Source organism: Cicer arietinum, chromosome 5 (assembly GCF_000331145.2).
Source record: "Cicer arietinum cultivar CDC Frontier isolate Library 1 chromosome 5, Cicar.CDCFrontier_v2.0, whole genome shotgun sequence".
NCBI lineage: Eukaryota > Viridiplantae > Streptophyta > Magnoliopsida > Fabales > Fabaceae > Cicer > Cicer arietinum.
The window spans coordinates 2269830-2291901 of record NC_021164.2 but is presented as its reverse complement, the minus strand read 5'-3'; the positions used below and the strand labels follow the sequence as shown (position 1 = coordinate 2291901).

General features: G+C 31.9%; 2 protein-coding genes and 1 pseudogene across 2 annotated transcripts; 2 read left to right on the top strand and 1 right to left on the bottom strand.

The window, feature by feature from the left end:
- Window positions 1-1405: 1405 nt before the first annotated feature.
- On the top strand, window positions 1406-7917 carry LOC101504703 (dihydrolipoyl dehydrogenase 2, chloroplastic-like; annotated as a pseudogene).
- A 1586-nt stretch (window positions 7918-9503) lies between these two features.
- LOC101505029 (large ribosomal subunit protein eL29z-like) lies at window positions 9504-10228 on the top strand. Its single transcript, XM_004499601.3, has 3 exons — window positions 9504-9635; window positions 9750-9853; window positions 9960-10228. Exons 2-3 carry the CDS (start codon window positions 9752-9754, stop codon window positions 10041-10043), a joined length of 186 nt encoding a protein of 61 aa, XP_004499658.1. The 5' UTR covers window positions 9504-9635; window positions 9750-9751; the 3' UTR covers window positions 10044-10228.
- An 8665-nt stretch (window positions 10229-18893) lies between these two features.
- Window positions 18894-21875, bottom strand: LOC105852070 (uncharacterized). The gene is made up of 3 exons (XM_073368325.1): window positions 21481-21875; window positions 19871-21222; window positions 18894-19773 (listed from the first exon to the last, which is right to left on the bottom strand). Exons 1-3 carry the CDS (start codon window positions 21873-21875, stop codon window positions 19721-19723), a joined length of 1800 nt encoding a protein of 599 aa, XP_073224426.1. The 3' UTR covers window positions 18894-19720.
- Window positions 21876-22072: the final 197 nt, after the last annotated feature.

Genomic DNA, 22072 nt, shown 5'->3' with positions numbered 1-22072 from the left:
ACACCAGGAACAAGATGTATCACATCAAATATATCACGAAGTTCATTACCATGCCACATTGATATTACTTTCAACCTAAATTAATTCAAATTCTCGTCTCTTGAATCTTTGTATATTGATTATACGACAATAAATAATTGGGGAAATAAATTGCATAAAAGATTTCCCCAGATCACTTGTCTCTCCAAAAGTCAATATTATCCCCATTTATAATATTGCAACAAATTTTAGAAGCAAACCAACTAGGTTCTTCTAAATAAGAGCCACCGGACATCAACAATTATCGCCACTAGATTAAATCTTTTGAATGAGTTACACAAACATTACGGTATAAAATCTTATATAGTAACGAACCATACATGAAATTAATTAAAGACGTTGTACTAAATAGCTTTTCGATTATCAAATATTTGCCACCTCCATTAATTTAATAAAAATATATTAAATAGCTCCAAATTTTACACACCAAGTCCACCTTTCGTCTTTTGTCTATATATTTTATAACATCTATCCCAACAATTTTCCTTTGGGCCTCTATTTCACCTCAAATAAAGTTTACCTGTATATTGAACATCTCATCAATAACTTTTTTGGAGTCATATAAAATGATACAAAATAAAGAGGAACACTGCTCAACACTGAATTGATCAAAATAATTTGTCATTCTAGACACATATCTCTCATTCTAATAACTTAATTTTTTTTTGGTATTCTCAATGACATGTAGCCAAGTTATATACCGTATTGGATTGTCTCCCACCAGCAAGTCAATGAACTTAAATGGAATTAATCGAGAAGCACGTAATAAAAAAGGTGGAGATATCTTCCAATAAATTTTCATCAAGCCTTATACCAAAGAGTTTACTTTTACGAATATTAACTGTTAATCCAAAAATCATTTCAAAGCTTATAAAAATAGTCATGATACACCATAAATTTTCCCAAGAACATTGGTATCATCAACATATTGGAAAATATTAATTTTCCAAGAATTGTCGACCTGCCATTAACAAGCCTTGACATACTACTAGAAAAATATAAGCCTTAATCCACGCAATCCATTTACTACCAAAACCCATTATAACCATCATGTATTCCATATATCATTGACAAATGCAATTGTAAGCCTTTTCAAAATCGACCCTTGGTTGAAAACAAAAATCCTTTCTTCTTTGGGCAAGATCAATAACCTTATTCACAATAACAACTCTATCAAACATTTGTCAACTAAGAAAAGCATTTTAGAAATAAAATATTATAAGAACAAGAACTTATTTTAAACGAGTAACCATCAATTTTGTAATAATTTTATTTAAACATCCTATCAAATAAATGGGTCTAAAATCATTTACCTCACGTGGGTGATCCGATTTAGAATTAAAAGCAAAAGATCCATAAGTTACAGCCTTATGAAAAAGTGGTTTATGGTTAATCCGCCCAAAGTTTCTCTCTTTCTTTTATACATTCTTCCTCAGATCTCTCTTCTCTTTCTCACTACATCTTCATTTCCCCATTTCCACTCTCTCCTCTCCCTCAAAATGCAATCCTCTCTCTCACTCTCTCTCTCCCCCGCCATCGTTTCCAGATCACATCCCTCTTTTCCAGTCTCCTCTCCCAAGCCTCTCAACCTCAGCTTCTGCGGTTTAAGACGCGAGGCGTTGGGATTAGGTTTTGCAACTTCTCTTAACCGTAATCTCCGCCAGCTTCCTCGCCGCCAACACTCTGCGGTAATATCCGCTGCGGTATCTGACAATGGCAGCACTTCTGGATCCTTTGATTATGATTTGTTGATTATTGGTGCTGGTGTTGGTGGTCATGGTGCTGCGCTTCACGCTGTCGAGAAGGTTTGATCTCAATAATCTCATTTCATTTCAACTTTTTATTACGAGATTCATAATTTTTTCAGTATTTCAGTCAATTTTGCAACTAAATCAGTAAATAAGTTCAAACTTCAAAGCGACACTGACGATATGCTCATAGAAATTCATATGTAAATATTATTACTTACTCCGTCACAAGATGAGTGTCACGCATATGGCTCATTTCACATATATTAGGAAAAAAGAATAATCATTTTACCAAATTATTCTTCTTAACTATTTGATGTGTTTTTCATTATCATAAATGCAGTGTAGAATTAAAGGTTTGAAAGTAGTATACATAGTAATAATTGAATGATACAATTGAAAAAAATAATTAAAGTTACAATAAAAATTGAGAATTACATTCATTTTTGAGATAAATTTTTCTTGCTAAAATGAAGATGGAATACTATCTATATGATAAATCAAGTAACTTTAATTGTTAAATGCTGATTATTATGTGATAAAGTAAGATGAATCATGAATGTCACATTTTTTGTGAGAGTGAATTTTGATAAAGCAGTGATTGCAAGGACTGAAAACAGCTATAGTGGAGGGAGACGTGGTGGAAGGGACATGTGTAAACAGAGGATGTGTTCCTTCTAAAGCTCTTTTGGCTGCTAGTGGTCGTATGCGGGAACTAAAGAGTGATCATCATTTGAAGTCTTTGGGTTTACATGTAAGAATGTTAAGAATACTATACGTGATGAAGAGAGGTGTAGAGCGAGTGCAGTTGCATGTGATGTTACATTTGTATGTTTGGATTTTTTCAGGTTTCTGCTGCTGGGTATGACAGACAAGGAGTAGCTGATCATGCTAACAATCTTGCTTCAAAAATCCGTAGTAATTTGACCAACTCCCTAAAAGCGATTGGAGTAGACATACTTACTGGTTTTGGTACTATAGTGGTAGGTGGCATATAAATATTATTATGCAATCTATGCTCTGTGAACATGCGATTTGATTCACAACTTAAATTAATTTTTAATGTTTCAAGCACACTCTTAGTGAATGGAATGGGACTATCTGTTTCCTGAAATGGCAGAGGAAACTTTTTACATTTTCATTTGCTGCCATGCATGAATCTGTGCAGGGTCCTCAAAAGGTGAAAATTGGCTCTTCAAACAGCATAGTAACTGCAAAAGATATCATCATTGCCACTGATTCTGTTCCTTTTGTTCCTAAGGGTGTTGAAGTTGATGGTAAACATCAATCTTTTCCTTTCATGTTATGAATATCTGATGCTCATTCTAGTTTTACATAATTTAGTTGACTTCTGGTCTTTCATTTACAAAAAGTTGGACTAAACTCTAGAAAAAACTGAAGTCTTATGAAAGGAAAAAAGGGATCAATTTTCCATTAGAGATATGTTTTGCTGAATAGTATATAGAATAATATCGGAGAAAATTAATTTGGTTTTATGACAGGGATGTAAACCGTGAAAGCAATATACTTTCTAAGAAGATTGATAGAGGTATACCCTAGGAATCAAAATGACTTGTGCATGGTTTTTATTGCTTTGGAGAAGGGATGGTTAGGATGCCTAGAGAGAGAGGTTTTGTGGATGGTTTTTGAGAATAAAATAGTTCATATTGCTTATACTCAAGCAAATTACTAATATTCATAGTAAGGTTATAACAAGTGTGAGAACTGTGAAAACATGGTAGGCCACATATGATAACTATAATACCAATTTTTAGCTGAGTCCAAATTTTTTTAACTTGGTCTTGAATATGCTTATTAAATATACTTGAAGAGCCAGTGACGTGCTGCGTACCTTTTGAAGATAATATAGTCCGAGTTGGAGAGAGGCAATGTAGTCTAATTGCCGTCATGATGTTATGGTGTAGCAGATTCTTTGCCCAATTGCTAGAGGCTGCAACAGCTATTATATCAGCCACGTTTCCCCCATAGCAACACCATGTTTATGTGGTGTATTTTTGGCTTGCTGCCATTGTCCTTCATCTGCCACTGATAACATTTGAGAGAAGTGATAAATTGAGATGTAGAGACAAGCTTTCAAAGCACATGAATTTTATTTAAAGTAAATGCAAAAAATGAACTATACGAAGCATAAGTTTACAGGAGGTACAGTAATTAAAACTTAAGAGGTGAAAGATAGAGATTATACTGTACCTCAATTCACATTTTGTAGGAACTTTGGGTCAATCACATGTCATACAAAATGACAAAGAAATAGAGAGAGATGTACCTATAGATGGAATCATCCCCTTGAAAATGCAAGGTAATACTGCGTACAAAAGATTCGCACTGGGTTTGACCCTTGAACCTCACCATGGCTGGCGCTCTTCAGCATCAGCCATCAGGGTGCCTTTTTTAGTTTTACTATAAGTTTTGTAATTTTGCATAAGACTGAATGTTGGACAGTGAAGAGTCAGGAGGAAAATAAGCTCCATATTGCAAATACGATGACATTGCAAATGATGAGTATGCAAATAAGACAAGAAAAGATTTAGAATGAATGCATTGGGGACAAAGTTGGGTAGCACATGATACATATTGCCGATAAGACCTTTAGAAGTTCTAGTAAAGAGTGTAGATTAGTTGGATAGTAGTCCAATAGTTAGAAGAAGATGGAGGCCAAGAAAAACTATATAAATTTATAATCAAATATGAGGGATTTTAAGTTTAAATGGTTTGTTTTTAGAAATGATTTACCATAAGATATTATTAGCGTCATTTGATTCATGTAGTCAACTCTGCTTATCGGATAAATGCTTTGTTGTTGTAATATATAGGATTATAAGGTCCACCTTAGCTTTTCCAGTCCATGTGGTTAAGGGACATCAAGTATACAGAAATAGCCATTATGTCTGCAACAGTGGAAAATTTAAGAAAAATTCCATATATCCAAATTTGTACTCCCCCCCCCAAGTATCATTGTTCAATGTATGATTTACCTTCCATGTAATTTGAAATTTTAAAAATTCTGTCTGGTCCTAAGATTTGTCATGAGGAAATCTTCTTTCTTCTTTATGACCTACATTTATTAATCTCTTGATTTCTTCCCCGCCCCCCCAAGTATCGATGTTCAATGTATGATTTACCTTCCATGTAATTTGAAATTTTAAAAATTCTGTCTGGTCCTAAGATTTGTCATGAGGAAATCTTCTTTCTTCTTTATGACCTACATTTAATAATCTCCTGATTTCTTTTTAAGTTTTATTGGCTGTGATCATTTCTTAATAAAAAAATTCCAACTGTCATCTCTAGGGAAGACTGTGATTACCAGTGACCATGCACTCAAACTGGAGTCTGTTCCTGATTGGGTAACAATTGTAGGAAGTGGGTATATTGGCCTTGAATTCAGTGATGTATATACGGCACTTGGAAGTGAGGTGATGCATCTTTGTGATACTTTTACTTTTTTTTCCACTATCCTTTGTTCATGAGAAATATTTGCAAAACATTGACTATTATCCATCGAAATCAGAAACATATGTTTGTGTTGTAAATCATATTGTTGTTGTTATAGTTTTTATTAGTTCTAGAAGTTAACAGATATATAATCTTTATATTATTTCCATGTAATAAAAGTTAGGCTTCTAGTTTATTGTAAGGTAAGTAATTATTGGTATTATGCAGGTTACTTTTGTTGAAGCTTTAGATCAGCTTATGCCTGGATTTGATCCTGAAATCAGCAAGCTGGCTCAGAGGGTTCTTGTAAATCCCCGCAATATTGACTATCATACTGGAGTTTTTGCATCCAAGGTAACTACATCTTTTAATTTCTTGATTCAGTTTTTGTTGATTGGCTACTTTGACAAGCCACAGTCCTCACATTTTCCTTATAGATCACTCCTTCAAGGGATGGAAAACCTGTCTTGATTGAACTTATTGATGCATAAACCAAGGAACCAAAGGACACTTTGGAGGTAACTTAATCTTTTTATTAGAAAGATTTCAAGTAAACTCATTGTTCATGTGTTAAATGTGTTAAGCTGAAGTGCCAAAGCTTCTCGCAGTTGATTCAATAAAATCATAAAGCTCATAAGTGCTTAATGTACTGGCTATATGTTTAGCATATGAGTGCATGAAACTGCACTGAAGCAGAAAATCTATATGACTGGTTCACAATTAGATTCCGCTTCTTTCTCTTTTCCCTTTTTTCTTGCATTACTAAGGGGTCAGTTTTCCATGCTTAGTTTCAGAGATAGCACCTTCTGTACTATGTTAGTTCACCTCTTGTTTACCTGTGTATTTTATTTGGATTTGTTACAAATTATTTTCTTTACTTTGTTACAGGTGGATGCTGCACTAATAGCAACTGGAAGGGCTCCATTCACACAAGGTCTAGGACTGGAGAATGTATGTATTTCTAACGGAGTGTTTATGATAGGAAATTTTCCCTGAAGGAAATGAATGTATATATTTGTATATTCTTCCTACAGGTTGATGTAGCAACACAGCGAGGCTTTGTTCCTGTGGACGAGCGCATGCGTGTAATTGATGCAAATGGCAAGCTGGTTTGTCTGAATTTCTCATGCACTAATTATCTTTTATCTGACTTATTGTTACTGATATAAGATGTGGAATGATAGGTACCTAATTTATACTGTATTGGCGATGCAAATGGAAAGATGATGCTTGCTCATGCTGCAAGTGCTCAAGGAATTTCAGGTAAGTGGAAACTGATGTCAATTTTCCATTAATTTTTTTTTTTTTTTGCTTCAGTTTCACCTTATTAAAAATATTTTGACAGTGGTTGAACAAGTCACTGGAAGAGATCACGTGCTCAATCATTTAAGTATCCCAGTTGCATGTTTCACTCATCCTGAAATTAGCATGGTTGGATTGACAGAGGTATATCAGAACTCGGCACTCCATTTTTCAATTCTGCTACCCCCTTTGCCACTATGTTATTCATGCAATAAAACTATTGTTTGTTGTCCTTCAGTTGAAATTCTTATGTGTTATGACCTAACTTAAAACTTGCAGCCTCAAGCAAGGGAGAAAGGTGAAAAGGAGGGGTTTGAAGTCAGTGTTGCTAAAACAGGTTTTAAAGCTAACACGAAAGCTCTAGCAGAAAATGAAGGGGAGGGACTTGCCAAGGTTATATTTTTGTATCTTGCTCCACCAATGCTTATTAAAGTGTTAAATGCTTTTGATGAATTCTGTACTAAAGAATTTCTTTGGTGGTACTAAAATTATCTGGTCATGACAGTTGTTCGACATTCTTATCCATTTTTTTATCTGGATTTTTTTTGTTCCTATACAGGCTTGACATTGCTAACTGTCATTTACATTGTCATGCAGTTGATATACAGACCTGACAAAGGAGAAATCCTAGGAGTTCATATTTTCGGTTTGCATGCAGCAAATCTCATCCATGAAGCATCCAATGCTATAGCATTAGGGACATGTATTCAGGTAATTTTTCCACCGCCCGACACTGTAATTTATACACAGTGACGAACATGGGTTTTAGACTATTACTAGTCACCAATGTCTCTTATTGTCTTATCCAATCTATCTACTAAACCTCACCGTTTTGTGGCACCATGCAGGACATAAAGCTTGCAGTTCATGCACATCCAACTCTGTCTGAGGTTCTTGATGAGTTATTTAAATCAGCAAAGGTGAGATAATCCTTAATGTAGTATCAACTTGTTATTGAGTGTAACGTACAACATCCCTATTGACTTTATATTACACACACCATAGAGCTAGTTCATTGTAACATCTGCATTAATATGCGTTCTCTTCTATTACTGAGGCAGGTTAAAGCACACGCATCTATCGCAGTAAGTGAACCAGTTGCAGTCTAATCTTCCCAAACAAAGTATAAATTTTTGAAGAAATTTGCTTGTATTAGGGACTTCCGAAATATTCCGCATCTTTGAGCGTAAGAAGCGAGCACATTCAAAATCCTGTAAAAGAAGGGAACCATTTGAACCATTTGAGGGAGATCACCGCCAGCCTTATAATGGATTGCCGCAGAATATTACTTGTATTGATACATTCTTTTCTTGATATTTTTAGTCATCGTGTACCAACTAAAAATACTCATAATTGATACTCTTTAGTTTTTTGATGTCGTTCTTGTGTGCCTTGTAAAATTGGTTGTGAGTTGTGTGATTCTTTGACTTCGCTATCTCTAAAATTCAACACAAACAAACAAAATTAAACAACGAAAGGGAAGAGTAATGAAATAAACTACGAGAGAAATTGAGATCGAAACAAACCCTAAATTCGAAGAATGTAAGACTCTTACTCATGAAATTATTAAGAATCTTTTCATGTCTCCTGTACAGCTTGCTCACGAAATTATTAAGAATGTGAACATACATTAGCGGGTTTCTTCTCTCAAATGTGTAATTTAAAGACAAAATATGAGGTAAGACTCAGCAACCATTTCTCTTTACCCCTCTCTTTTATCTCTACCTCGTATTGGTGTTCAAAAGTTAGATTGAGTTGTTTGTGTGACTAGATCCATCACCCAAAATAATCATATTTAATTGATATGGGTTGTACAAAAAATCAAAATTTATTATCAAACAAGAAATTATCGGTTGGTTCAAGTTACTCCCAAAAACAATACAATTAAATAAAATTCGATTTCATTAAAATCACAATATGTAGACTAAATTTCATAATTTAAAAACTCATTATTTGAAGTAAATTGAAATAAATAACATATTTGCCTTTAACTGGTTTGGGCTTGAAGGTTTGAATCATTAAAATTATTATCTGATAAAAAACGATTTGATGTTTGTTAAGATTGACCCATAATTAGAAAAATCGAACATAAAATAAGGTTATTGAGTGGATAAAGTCAAACCATACCCGTTAAATACATTGACAGATCAAAATGAAAGCCAATTACATGTTTCAGAAGGAAATCATCACCTTTGTACGATACTAATAACACGTTAACACCCTATTAATATGTTTATATATATTGTCGGTAGATATTTCTAATATACAATTTTTACATGAATGTGTCCAGCTTTATTTATTGTCTAAAATTTTGTTAGTTTTTTATTTGTGATTTTTAGGATTTAGCTTCTAAATTTAAAAGTCTGTAAATTTTTCCACAATCTTAAATATTAATATTTTTAACTTGCTAGTTTAAAGTTTAGCTTCTTATTAGAATTTAGGGTTTTGATTTTCTACATTTTTTTAATTAAAATTCAGTTTTCAAACTGTATTATTTTTATTTGAGACTTGGATAAATTGAATGAAGCAAGGAAGAAGGTTTTGGAATGGAAAGGAGCTTAATGGAAAAAATATTAATTATTGATACTTATTGTATGATAATGTAATTCTGCTACACAATGTAATTCTCATTAACATTTAATTATTAGTATTTTTTCATTTTATAATGAATATCATTTTAGTTAAAATAAATATTATTTCAACTTTAAATATAATTTGAATTATTATTTTCGACTATAATTCAAATATTACTATGTGTACTGATTTCAAATTTTCAATTTCACTTTATCCGTTTAATATTAAAAAATCAACTAATAATTAATAATAAAATAATTTAGAATTGTTTAATATTTTGAGGATAAATTCTGAAAATATTTAAGTTTCCTTTATTTATTTATTTATTTATCAATAAGTTCCATTTATTTTGATAACTAACATATTTATACTTGGGCTTGTCTAGCAGATTGATTTTGAGGAGCACTAAGCCCGCCCACCTTTTACCCTCATACTTGGGTGGATATATAGAATTCCTCTATTTACTAATTACCCCTTAACTACACAGAACACAGAAAACCCTAGCCGCTCGACTTCAAGGTTAGCAACAATTCCCCTTCCCCTTCGTTGTTTAAATTAAATTCTATTTGTTTTCTCTAACAATTCCCTTTCCCCTTCGTTGTTTAACTTCTATTTGTTTTTGTTGAATTTCAGAGATGGCGAAGTCAAAGAATCACACAGCTCACAACCAATCTTACAAGGCTCACAAGAACGGCATCAAAAAGCCAAAGAGGCACCGTCACACTTCCACCAAAGGGGTATGTTTTCATTCTCCTTTCTATTTCTCAGTTTTCAACTTTTTTATTCAATTAATAATTGATTCATATAATTTTGGCTAATAGTGTATTGTTATTGATTCTGTAGATGGATCCTAAGTTTCTCAGGAACCAGAGGTATGCAAGGAAGCACAACAACAAAAATGGGGAAATCGCCACCGAAGAAGAGTAAACTGGCTTTATTTTTAATGCAGTGAAAATCCAGTACTCTAACAGCGTTTTTGCTGGTTTTTGTTGAACACTATTGAATTTTTATCATATGAATATTTAGTTGATTGTGTTTTCACTAAGTGCTACTGTAATGTTCAATGCGTGCTTAAATTTTATTTTAGGTGTCCATTGACAGTTGTTGCTTTATTCTTATAATTGTGATCTACAATGATAGTAGTCATGTCCCTATTATGATTTACACACTAAACTATTGAATTCTAAACTATTGAATTCTGTTCAAACTTGGCAGCTAGCCGCACAACACAAACCCATGAATTTTGTTGTTACTAAGAGCCAAACATCATCCTAATAGGCACACCTCCACCAGTCACTCCACTTCCTCCCTCATAATCTGACTTCACCCAATAAGCACTCCACTTTTTAGGAGAGGGGTAGTATTAACCAAAGTTACATTAAAAATATTTTATTAGCTTATCTAATTGTATTAACCTAAAGATATTTATGACTATTATGGAGAAAATTTCCTATCATAAACACTCGGTTAGAAATTCATACATTCTCCAGTCCTAGACCTTGTGTGAATGGAGCCCTTCCAGTTGCTATTAGTGCAGCATCCACCTGTAACAAAGTAAAGAAAATAACTTGTAACAAATCCAAATAAAATACACAGGTAAACAAGAGGTGAACTAACATAGTACAGAAGGTGCTGTCTTTGAAACTAAGAATGGAAAACTGACCCCTTAGCAATACAAGAAAAAAGGTAAAAGAGAAAGAAGTGGAATCTAATCGTGAATCAGTCATATAGATTTTCTGCTTTAGGGCAGTTTCATGCACTCATATGCTAAACATATAGCCAGTACATTAAGCACTTATGAGCTTTATGATTTTATTGAATCAACTACCAGAAGCTCAGTTTCCCCTTTAGCCAGTACATTAAGCACTTATGAGCTTTAGGGCAGTTTCCCCTTGAATTTTCTCCCTTTTTTGGTTGAGACCTGTTCCCTCATCAGTAGCTCAGTTTATCAGGTTTTTAAAAGGTTATCTGGCATTGTAAGATTTCATTGAGACATGTAATTGTTCTTCATTTTGATTTGCCATTGGTTTTAGTATATATATTATTGTGATATTAACCCCTGTCAGTTTAGAACTACATAATATTATGCTTCGTATTTGCTGTCCCCATCCATTTCATATAGTCAATGATCAACTAATCAAGCAGGGGTTATTGATCTTGGTTGTTCTCCAAAAGCCTGTTTGAATGTGTATCAAGGTTGATTTCAAAATGTCCAATGGAATGAGTTTAAATGTTTTTTCTTTACCTTAAAATATTCTTAAATTAGTTTATAGAAATGCTTTATAGGTTTTTGTTAAGTTAAGCTGCATCTTTTCTTCCACTATAGATGTAAATACAGAGATGATAAGCTATTAAGAACCCTTTATTTATTTATTTATGAATTCGTGGTTTTTAAAGAAATTGAAAATTAGTCAATCATAGGGTTTAATTCCAGTGACCCAACGTTGGAATATTTGCAATAATGTTCTATAGCCTATCTCATCTTTTTAAATAATAAAATGTGCTTTTGTTACCAGGAAATATTTTCACGGTTTAATAGTTTGCCAACACTTTATTAGGCTTCTCATATAACAGCATATTTTTGAACTGTCAATGGTTGTAGTAAATGTTGCAATTTATCTTTTGTTATTATTAACGATGGTCTGTTTTGCACTATATAATAATTAGTAATACCAGCATTTTTAATTATAACAGCTTTAAATCAATGTTGCGATTTATCCTTAGTAAATGTTGCTTCTCATATAACAGCATTTTCTTTGAACTGCCAATGGTTTTAGTAAACATAGTATATAAGTAATATTAACATAGTACAGAAGGTGCTATCTCTGAAACTAAGCATGGAAAACTGACCCCTTAGCAATGGAAGAAAAAAGGGAAAAGAGAAAGAAGCGGAATCTAATTGTGAATCCGTCATATAGATTTTCTGCTTCAGTGCAGTTTCATGCACTCATATGCTAAACATATAGCCAGTACATTAAGCACTTATGAGCTTTATGATCTATAAGGAAAATGTGAGGACTGTGGCTTGTCAAACTAGCCAATCAACAAAAACTGAATCAAGAAATTAAAAGATGTAGTTACCTTGGATGCAAAAAATCCAGTATGATAGTCAATATTACGGGGATTTACAAGAACCCTCTGAGCCAGCTTGCTGATTTCAGGATCAAATCCAGGCATAAGCTGATCTAAAGCTTCAACAAAAGTAACCTGCATACTACCAATAATTACTTAACTTACAATAAACTAGAAGCCTAACTTTTATTACATGGAAATAACATAAAGATTATATATCTGTTAACTTCTAGAACTAATAAAAACTATTACAACAACAATATAATTTGCAACACAAACATTAGTTTCTGATTTCAATGGATAATAGTCAATATTTTGCAAATATTTCTCATGAACAAAGAATAGGGGAAAAAAAAGTAAAAGTATCACAAAGATGAATTGCTATCCAATTTGGAACAGACTCCAGTTTGAGTGCATGGTCACTGGTAATCACAGTCTTCCCTATAGGTGACAGTTGGAATTTTTTTATTAAGAAATGATCACAGCCAATAAAACTTAAATTTTTAGATATATGGAATTTTCCTTAAATTTTTAGATATATGAAATTAGGATATATGGAATTTTTCTTAAATTTTCCCACTGTTGCGGCAGAGAGATAATGGCTATTTCTGTATACTTGATGTCCCTTAACCACATGGACTGGAAAAGCTAAGGTTGACCTTATAATCTTATATATCACAACAGCAAAGCATTTATCCGATAGGCAGACGCTAATAATAATAAATATGTTTTTGAACCTTTTCTTTCAAATTTATGAATCAAATGACGCTAATATTATTTTATGGTAAATCATTTCTAAAAACAAACCTTTTAAACTTAAAATCCCTCATATTTGATTATAAATTTATATAATTTTTCTTGGCCTCCATCTTCTTCTAACTATTGGACTACTATCCAACTAATCTACACTCTTTACTAGAACTTCTAAAGGTCTTATCGGCAATATGTATCATGTGCTACCCAACTTTGTCTCCAATGTATTCATTCTAAATCCTTTATTATCTAATTTGCATACTCATCATTCGCAATGCCATCGTATTTGCAATATGGAGCTTATTTTCCTCCTAACTCTTCACTGTCCAACATTCAGTCTTATGCAAAATTACAAAATGTATAGTGAAACTAAAAAAGGCAACCTGATGGCTGATGCTGAAGAGCGCCAGCCATGGTGAGGTTCAAGTAAGGGTCGAACCCAGTGTGAATCTTTTGTAGGCAGTATTACCTTGCATTTTCAAGGGGATGATTCCATCTATAGGTACATCTCTCTCTATTTCTTTGTCATTTTGTATGACATGTGATTGACCCAAGGTTCCTACAAAATGCGAATTGAGGTACAGTATAATCTCTATCTTTCACCTCTAAGTTTTAATTACTGTACTTCCTGTAAACTTATGCTTCGTATAGTTTATTTTTTGCATTTACTTTAAATAAAATTCATGTGCTTAGAAAGCTTGTCTCTACGTCTCAAGCCAAAGGTAGACAATCCAAACTCTCAGTTTATCACTTCTCTCCAATGTTATCAGTGGCAGATGAAGGACAATGGCAGCAAGCCAAAAATACACCACATACACATGGTGTTGCTACAGGGGAAACGTGGCTGATATAATAGCTGTTGCAGCCTCTAGCAATTGGGCAAAGAATCCGCTACACCATAACATCATGACGGCAATTAAAAAAGTAACAACTTAGAAAATGTATGTTAACAAGCATTTTTTATTTCTTTAATTTTAATATCTTTTATTATTGATGTATTCTCACAATTGCAATTGAAAAATCAAACTGTAATAATACAATAAAGTTAAGTTATAAAAAGTTTCATAAAAAAAATTAAGAATCGATATTTTTCCATCTCTCCCTCTTGCACAAAACAAACCATTAGAATATGAGTAAGTAAAAATGCAATATAATTTATTATACATGTTTATATATATATATATTATCCTTACAACTGTCTTTATTTTTTCAATAATCTATTTCTCTCGCATTTCACCCTATAACAATTCCCCTTCGTAGTTTAATTCTGTTTGTTTGTATTGAATTTTAGATAGCTAAAACACCATCTCACTTCCACCAAAGGGGTATATTTTCATTCTCCTTTGTATTTCTGAGTTTTCAACTTTTTTTTTTTTAATTTTCAATTGATTGATATTTTTTTTATATAATTTTTCTTAATAGTTTATTGTTATTGATTCTGTAGATGCATCCTAAGTTTCTGAGTAACCACATGCAAGGAAGTATAACAAGAAAATGGTGAAATCGCCACCGAAGAAGAGTAAACTGTCATCTTTTTGAATCAAGCTCTTAATGTTTTACTTTAAATTTGTATCGTGTAGTATTTTCCGTGTTTTATTTTTAATTCAGTGAAAATACAGAACTCTATACAAGCGTTTGCTGTTTTTCGTTGAACACTATTGAAAATGCAGTGTTTGAAATTGTACCACTCGTAAAAACTAGTGGGCCACCAAAGCAAGCGCTTTAAGCCTCTCTAAAAAACAAAATTTTTTATTTAAAAAAAGACCTCAAATATTTTTTATCTATGAAAAACGCCTCACATTTTAATATTCTTAAAACTAATTTTGATAAAATTTTATATAAATTAAATAAAATATTTTGTTTTTATTACAAATTATTTAATATCTATCTCAGTACAACTAAATTGGTTAATTAAGACAGTAGAGATGAGAGAAATATTAATTATAAATTAAATAATCATGAGATAAAAGGTGAGTATATGATTAATATGAGAACTACTATTTATAAATGGAGAGATCATGAGATAAATAGTGAACATATCGTTAACATGAGTTATTTGAGGTACAATATATACACATTCTTTTCTTCTTAAACTAAAATATGGAAAAATTTACATGAGTGTCTGATGTCGTATAACCGTTGAAATGTCTTATTTCATTATTTGAAAAATATAGAGAAAATAGATTTGAAAATATCATTAATTTTGTTAAAAAAATTATATAATTATTAAATAAAATATTAATAATTTATTTATTAAATTTTAAAAATGCCTTATCTAATAATTTCACTTTAGGTCTCGTGTTGGGCCAGCCCTGAAAAGTTATATTTTATGAGAGTGGCTTTTAGAATCTACCATCAAGTAGATGTCTCACTAATGAATCGTTTTTATACACAATCAAATATATTCTAAAAATAATCAAAGGCTTAGATGAGTTAGAAACAAAAATAAAATAAAAATATAGATCATTCCTTACCCAGTCTCTTGCCACACCTCCCACTTTCCCTCTCATCTCTTTCACGTTTATAGTCACAACACTACCAAAATCCAGCCACCACCGTCAACGGCTGGATCTGCCCCAAACTATCTTCTGCCACTGCCTCCACCGTCTTTTATGTTGCATCACTTCATTTTTTATATTATTTGATTAGTTAAAATATAATTTTAATTTTGTATCTTTTATTTAATTTTTTTTGTCTTATTTATTTATTTGTTTCTTTGTTTATTTTTATTATTGATATTTTACTTAATAATACTTTTAATAATTTATTTTTTAAAAAATTATACAAATTTATTATTTTATTAAAGATTAAAATAAATATTATATAAAAATGAATAAAAAATAAAGATTAACACAAATAAAAATAAATAAATAATTAAAATAAATATTAAATGAAAAATAAATATATAGTATCAGTATACACCCCACAAAGTTGTTAATCAGTCGAGGCACGCAATCAATTAGCGATTAATATTAACTATCGTTGATGATCTTAGAGTGCATTAAAAGGAAATTTTACGTTGAATAAAATATGAAAAAAAATTAAGATAGAAAAGAAAATCATATTCACAATTCACAATTGTTAATACACAATTTTAAATTATAACAAAATTTATAATATATGATTTTATTTTTCAATCTATATAAATTTTAAAGGACAATATATTGACCACGTTACACATTAAGAGTATGATAAAGTTGTCTCTTTTCTATAGGAGAATTTCAAGGATAGCAAGTTATATAATCACCAATAACCCTACATGGTCCTGATTCGTTTATTGCCCAATAACACTTTTTTTCACAATTATTTTGATCCTGTTTTTCAACATAAATGTCGAAGTAATGAAATTGGTTACTCCATTTAAAACCACAAAAATTAAAAGTATAACTTTCACCGGAATGTAGTGATTGAAATTCAATATCATGATGTTTATCTTTGCAATGAACACCAAGTTGGTAATTACTAATGTTGTTGGTAACATAGATTGTTAGCATAGAAACTAATAACACATTTTTGGAGAGTGTAACCATCTTGCTTTGCGGTGTTGAATAATTGACACAATGACTTATAAATCTATGACCACTTTCTCGTTATTTATATTGTTAGTCCGAATGAAAGGGAATGCTTTTTGGATTCCACAATTATGGGCATATTCTATCATTTTTTATAAAAATAATATTATACCACTATTTATGACTATGCATAAGTCAACTCAATATTAAATCTTTTCAATTATTAATATATTTAATTTTGCATATTATTAAAAAAATTGATTAATTTTTTTATATCAAATAATTTTATTTGTCCATTATTACGATGTATTTTAATATAGTATTTTGTGTATTAAATATTTTAAAATATAAGCTTTTAAATGCTAGGAGTTAGTGCGCTAGATAATTATACAATGGATACTTTTGGAGTAACGTCCACCATGGCAAAATGCTAGGAGTTAGTGCGCTGGATAATTATAAAATGGTCTACTTAGAATGATCTAATAATTGGATATCTTGTCAAAGAAAAAAAATGGTATTTTTTATTTCTTTCTCTATTTCTCATCTCTACTACTAAGTTTCAATATGATTTGAGTTATAAAATATGGTGTATAAAAAAGAATAAAGTAAGTAATATTAATCATTGTTGATCAAATTAATGGTTGATATTATGTATACATGTAAGTGATTATAATATCAATCATTGATTCGCTAATTTTAAATGAACTAAATTTATTTGAAAAGTCATAATATCGTTGTATCTATGTATAAACTATTTGTATAGTAAAAGAAAAAGTTGACATCACAAAATTCGTATATAATATCTCATACTTCACTAAGCACAAATAGAAATATGATGAAAAACAATAAATATAAACATCTATCTACTCTAAAATTTGAACTAAACATATCAACTTTGGTTTGTTTGTCTCGTTTTTGTTTATAAATAAATTTGAAAGAAGTATTAATTTGTCTGATGTTTTAACATCAACCTAGTAAACAAATCTAAGAATAGACATTAATAAACACAAACGGATCTCCCTGTAACTCTACAATCTATTACTCGGTGTACTATCGCGTTATTTATAAAAGTCCTTTTAGTAGCTTTGGCATCTATCTAACTGAAGTGAGTGAGAACAACAAACATTCTTCTATATTGATAATCATATTATCAGAATCAAAAATTGAAGTGAATAATAAACATTGAAGATGACAAATCACTTTGATACTGACCGAAAAGCAACAATTGAATATCACAATAGAAGAACTGAAAATTGAACTTAACAAAGCATTTAAAGCAACAATGTTGATGTTTTAAATTTTGACATAAACATTAAAGTGATAAAATTCCAAACGTAGTAAACCCGTCAAAGTAACTATACTAGTGGAGTACAATTTGAAACAAAACATATAGCTCTCTAAATACTAAAACAAAAAAGGCAAAGATAAGCCATGTTTACAAGTCAATAAACACAAATAGTTAGTATAATGAGCTTATAAAAAGTTCAAAATTTAGATTATATAGTTCTTATTTTTAGAATTTTATTCCACCATTGCTTCCTACCTTCAAGGTGTGTTTTATAGATACTATTCATAATCAAGGTATATATGACCTCGTAATAAGCGGAATATATCAGAATGTATCAGTTCTTTATGAAATTAAATCAATTTCATACACACAGCGGAAATTAAATTGTGGCATACAAGATTAGCAAGTTTTATTAGATTGATATGAGATTAATCAAGATGCATACAAGTCAAATTAAAAGATTAAACAATATTACTTATTACAGAATATGTTTAACATGCATCTAATTTTAATCACATATACAGATATATCAAGATAGTAAATCAAAGGAGATAAGGGTTAGAGAAGATTGCACCAAGGATTTATACTGGTTCAGTTGTCCACTTGACAACCTACATCCAGTCCTGCAAATCCAAACGGATTTCAGATTTTCTTCTCCAATAGAAAGAATCAATTAGAGATTGTCCAGTTTCCTCCCCGAAACCTATCTATCTTAATGATCTATTTCCTATTGATCACCCTCTGATCCTTGTAGATACTCAGCAACCTATCACAGAATCAAAGTACAACTCTTTCTTGTTGAGCACTCTCACCCAAGAAAGTAGTCACCAGTTTCTAGCTGGATTTTCTCGCTTTGTTTTTGTTTCAAAGAATTATTACAAACAGAAATAAGGAAGAACAAAAAATAGTCTTCAATCTTGGTCAATTATCATTGTTATTATCATTCATGTTATTGAAAGACAGATTGAAGACAGTTTATATAGTTTCTGAAAAACACATTAATCAATCGATTTACCAATCGATTTCGTAAAGTGATAAACCAGTCTAATCGATTTGCCAATCGATTATCGTGTGTCTTGTTTTTCTTGAATCTTGAAACTATATAAGCCAATCGATTTACCACAATCGACTTTAAACAACATTTCTCAGTGATTATGTTAAGACTGATATGAATCGATTTCGTAATCGATTGCAGATGTTATGTTCAAACTGAAACACATATCAATCGATTCCATAATCGATTTATCCAATCTTCATAATCGAATAACAAATACTTAAAATCGATTTGATCACACGCTCAGAGTTCAATGGGTTTTCAAAAGGTTTTGTCAATCGATTTGCCAATCGATTGGGTTTAAGTCAGCGACTCAGCTATTTTGATACTAATCGATTTGTATGTATTTGTCTGAAAACGTTCTTACCTGGGATTTGGTTCAATCGATTTCCCAATCGATTTCGACCAAATTTAACTTGATTGAAATATTACAACATAGATTGTCCAATCGATTTGTATGTCACAGGAAAAGTTATTTTGCAAGTGATTTTTAAGTAATCGATTTGCCAATCGATTACCCTTAAAACTGGGTTTCCACTGTGACTTATCCAATCGATTTCCCAATCGATTTATTTCAATCAGGTTTACTTTGTGAATTGTATAATCGATTTGTCAATCGATTACCCTCAAAACTGGGGTGCCACTGACTTGTGCATTTTCAATTTCTAATTCAGTCAGTCGATTGTCCAATCGATTATACCAACATAAACAGTTGTGTTTCCTTACACCCTTGTTATGAAATCGATTTCCCAATCGATTTGCTTCAGTCAAAAATCAACTTTTGTTGATTTCTTGTGTTTCAAGCAACCTGTTCCAAGTGTGTAGGATTTGATTGTTGTTCCTGAAATCTTGCTCAATTCAAATATTAGATTTATCATGTATTGTATGAACATTGTTGAATTATTAATTATGTCAAAATTAGGAATCAAAGGATCAAAATCCAACAGTATCGATATGTAGACTCATTGATTGAGTAACCTGTATTGAAACAACAGACAATGCATTATTACACTAATTATAAAACTTCATAATTTAATTTTTAATTAATGATAAGAAGTAAGAATTAAAGTATTACCCATAGAAATAACCTTGTTCTTCAAAGCATTATCCTTAAATTCCCTTGCAAAATTTTGTGCAATATGTCGGACGCAAAACACATGCTTTGACGGAGGATGTTGCCACCCATTATTCAGATTATTGTAAGCACTTTTGATAGATTCGTGTCTATCTGAAATCAAACAAATGTTGGCTTGTGGAGTGACGTGTGATCTCAAATTTCTCAAAAAGAAACTCCAAGCCTCTTTTGTCTCACCTTCCACAAGAGCATAAGCAATTGGAATGATATTGTCGTTCCCATCCTGTGCAACTGCTACCAATAGAGTTCCCTTATATTTTCCGTATAACCAAGTTCCATCAACTTGCACAATTGGTTTGCAAAATTTAAACGCAGATATGCATGGAACGTAAGCCCAAAATAGTCTATGAAAGATTGTCATCCCATTTATCAAACCATGTTCATTATAAGCTGGGATTGTTTCCATTTTAATAATGGTTCCTGGAGCAAACGTTCGCATAACTAATAACCATCGTGGAAGTTGATTGTAAGACTCTTCCCAATTGCCATAAATTTGTTCGATTGCCTTATTTTTTCCCAACCAAGCTTTTCTATAACTAATTGTGTAGTTATACAAAGCCTGAATCTGAGCAATAATGACCTTCACTTTGATTGAAGGGTCCATCCTCATAACTTGCATTATACTTGCACATATCATGTTAGAATCAAGCTTTGTATGATCTTGTGATAGTGCAGAATTTGTGCATGTATGATCATTCAATTTCCCAATCACCCACAATTCATTTTTTTTGCGTTTTGAAGCTCTACATCTAAACAAACAATTTGGATGTGAACAAATAATAACGTACCTTTCTAGATCTGATTTTTGCACCACAAAGTTCAATGATTGTTTTAGATGATAACGCTTGATTGCATGTACACATTCATCCTTGCTCTGAAACTTCATTCCAACTTCAAGAGTTCCATCTAAATTTGGGACTTCGTCAATGAACATGTGATCAAATTCAGTTGGTTGGTTTGCGGTGGATAGATTGATGTTCTTCATGTGGAATGGTGGATCGAATACAGGTGGGATAAGTTGATCTTCTGCTTCCATATCTTCATCAATATCATCATCGTCAGAATCACCAGATGATTCATCGAAGTATGTTTCATCATCTTCACTATAATCACCTAATTCTTCCTCATTGATATTATAATGGACACTAAGTGGAAGATCACATTGTGGACTTGTTGGGAGAGATTCGTGATAAAGTTGTTGGGAGACATTGTGGACATGTTGAGTTTGTTCATTTTGGCTAGAGTATGGTTGATAGTGTTGTGATGGAGAATGTACGTCGGGTTGATAAGGGCTAAGTTGTTGGGAGACATTGTGGACATGTTGAGTTTGTTCATTTTGGCTAGAGTATGGTTGATAGTGTTGTGATGGAGAATGTACGTCGGGTTGATAAGGGCTAAGTTGTTGGGAGACATTGTGGACATTGTGGACATGTTGAGTTTGTTCATTTTGGCTAGAGTATGGTTGGTATGGTTGATAGTGTTGTGATGGAGAATGTACGTCGGGTTGATAAGGGGTAGAGTATGGTTCATAGTGTTGTGATGGGATAGGCATGTTTGAGGTTGATGGTTGTGATGGGTTGATAGTGTTGTGTTGTGAAGTAGGACCACTTTCAAATGTAATGTATAACTCAATGGTGCCAAGTTGTGACCATTGTGCATAAACATCAAACATGAGTTCAACATCGTCGTCATCACAAACCTTCATCAATTCAAATCTGGTTGTATTTTCACCAAAGAAGACAAGGTGTCGATAAACTATATCAGTTATCGTCACGTTGTCGTCGAACTGCAACTTTTTCTTAATGACATTCTTTAGACGAGCAAGGTTGCTGCTAGAATGTACTTTGAACGCCTTTTTGTAATCACTTACAAATGTTTTCCCTTCAACTCCATCGACAATTGAACCATTGTAATAAACAATACAAATGACTTGTTGAGAAGCCATGATTATGATGAAATAGAAGGTATGATGAGATAGAAGGTGTGGTGATATTGTGTGATCTAGTTATCTATTTATAGAAGTTAGTAGGATTGAATAGATCAATTTGATTGGTCCAACTAAAAGTATGAGGATTGATATTTTTCTACTAAACCACAACCGTTGATAAATAAATTTGGATGGTCAAGATTAAAGATTGAATA

Coding starts and splice junctions, on each gene's coding strand:
- LOC101505029 (XM_004499601.3), top strand. CDS start 9,752: ATGGCGAAGTCAAAGAATCACACAGCTCACAACCAATCTTACAAGGCT. Junction 9,854..9,959: donor GTCACACTTCCACCAAAGGG/GTATGTTTTCAT, acceptor TTGATTCTGTAG/ATGGATCCTAAGTTTCTCAG.
- LOC105852070 (XM_073368325.1), bottom strand. CDS start 21,875: ATGGCTTCTCAACAAGTCATTTGTATTGTTTATTACAATGGTTCAATT. Junction 21,223..21,480: donor CAACCATCAACCTCAAACAT/GCCTATCCCATC, acceptor CCAACAACTTAG/CCCTTATCAACCCGACGTAC. Junction 19,774..19,870: donor GAACAAGGTTATTTCTATGG/GTAATACTTTAA, acceptor GTTTCAATACAG/GTTACTCAATCAATGAGTCT.